At 59.6% G+C, this 2,043-nt stretch overlaps 1 protein-coding gene across 1 annotated transcript in view; it reads left to right on the forward strand.

Moving 5' to 3' along the window:
* The window catches only part of ASH1L (ASH1 like histone lysine methyltransferase), a 93,745-nt gene that overhangs the window by 89,767 nt on the left and 1,935 nt on the right, over nt 1–2,043 (forward strand). The window contains 2 exon segments of the mRNA XM_025040823.1: nt 1,110–1,150; nt 1,981–2,041. Coding sequence (XP_024896591.1) covers nt 1,110–1,150; nt 1,981–2,041 — 102 coding nt within the window.

Below are 2,043 nucleotides of genomic sequence, written 5' to 3' on the forward strand. Positions count from 1 at the left end.
CTTTCCGCTCAGACGAGAAACGTTCGCTGTGAACGGTGGGCCGTGTTTGCCGTGCCTCTCGATCGCTCCGTCTTCCGCCGTGTGCTCCATGATCTCGCATTGAGTTGTGAAGGGCGTGTGGCCCAGGTGCCAAGTCCACTCACCGCTCACGCACTGACTCCCCCAGCACGACCCCCAGTCCTGGGCTCCGTCCGTGGGCGGCGCCCCGCGCAGGTGCACCGCCTTCCATCCCCCATACCGTGTTTTCACGGCGTCTCGTCGGGGCTGAGATACGAACCTACTCCCTATGGCGTTCCAGCTGCCTCCAGCGCCCCGTACAGTGACGCCCAGTGCAGTGACGCCCAGTGCAGTGACGTGCCGCCCCGGCCCGCAGCCCGCGAGCAGGGGAGGGACCTGACCGCCCGGGTGTGCCGGGGACCGCGCTGTCGCACGACCACGGCCGGTGGCACATTTCTCGGGACCCGTCCCCGTCGTTAGGCAGCACGTGCCTGTCGTCCCACTACCCCGGAAGTAACTGCATTAACATTCTCGTTACCAGTCTTTTTTCTATGCGTGATTTTTTTTTTCAAGTCGTTGCAAACACAGTCCTCAGATTATTTTGCGCCGTCCGCAGAGGTTTTGGTCACCCTCCCTTTGCTGTAATGAAGCCCAGCGAGATGCTGTCCTCACCCCTGAGTCTTCTCGAGTGGGCCCGTTGGAACTTAAATGCTTGGAAATAGCGTAACCAGAACGCAAGCCTTGTGCTCCTGTTTTCCCCATGCTCTTCAGGTTTTTCTAAAGTGTTCATTTCACATGTGTTTCCCGCCAACAAGCCCTGCCTCCCATCTGGAACTCTCTGGGCTTGCTCGCTCAGTCAGCCGCTCACCGATTACCTCGGAAACGCCAGCGTTAACTACTTAAAAGTTGGGACGGAGCAAAAAGAATTGCGAGCCTGTCTTTGCCACTGTGGCCGGCAGAACTTCAAACGCAGTCTCCCGGCTCAGACGGGCTCTAGCCCTATTTCCCCCCTTTCCCTCCGCACCCCCCGAACCCTGAGCGGGCCCCGGATCATCCGGCCCAGCATCGCCCACTCCTGCAACACGCTTACTGCTCCCTTTTCTTCTCTGCAGCCTCACTATGTCCCAGACAACTACAAGAGGAACGGAGGGCGGTGAGTCTCGAGGATGTGAGGGTCCTCGCGTGGAGCAAGGACACCCCTGCCCGCGCGGCTGTCCCCCTCCTCCCCCCCACCCCCCGCCCGGAGTTCCCCGCAGAGGAGCCCAGCGTAGAGCCAGCAGCAAGGGCAGGGTTAGGTTTGAACGATTGGAGATGGAAAAGAAGAGGATTTGGACAGAGTCCGAAAAGCCCCTTCCTTAGGTTTCTGCAGCTTCCCCATGACCCCAGGGCGCGTCACCCCAGGGGCCGTGGTCGAGGAGCAGAGCGGGGCGGCCGGGCTGTAGTGTCTGGGCTCGTTTCGTACGTGGGAGGGGTTCTCGAATGCAGCACCGAGGCTTCTCTTCGGTTCCTTTTTCCGCTGAATGGGGCACAGCAAGTTCTTTACCTCCACCAATGGCTTACTCCGTGGACAGAGCGCTCAGTGTGAGATGCGGAAAGATTCAGAGACGCGAACCTCCCCTGAGATGCTGGCTGCAGTTGGGCCGTTGGTGTCGCAAGGCTGTGCCACGCTTCTCAGTACTCAGGAAGTGGCCAGTGAGAGCTCGCTGAGCAGTGTTACCAGCTCTGGTGTATTTCACGGACTTGCCAGATTCCTGAAAGAAAGAAGGAAAAAAATTGAAACTTACAAATAGAAATTAAATTTCTGAGACGGGGTGGTTCATTCAGAGATAACGAAGCGGACACCAAGCCAGGTTCCCTAGCCCCGAGCCACGGCTCTGACCACCAGGCTCTGGTCTCAGCCGTCCTGAGGCCCCGGCCCGTCGTCCCCTCCCGCCCCCAGTGACCTGCTCAGCTTGACTCCAGGTTTGCACGTCCTTCCGGCAGGTCATCCTGGAAGTCCGAGCGCTCAAAGCCTCCCCTGAAGGACCTGGGCCAGGAGGACGACGC

Source organism: Pteropus alecto, unplaced genomic scaffold, assembly GCF_000325575.1.
Source record: "Pteropus alecto unplaced genomic scaffold, ASM32557v1 scaffold49, whole genome shotgun sequence".
Lineage (NCBI taxonomy): Eukaryota > Metazoa > Chordata > Mammalia > Chiroptera > Pteropodidae > Pteropus > Pteropus alecto.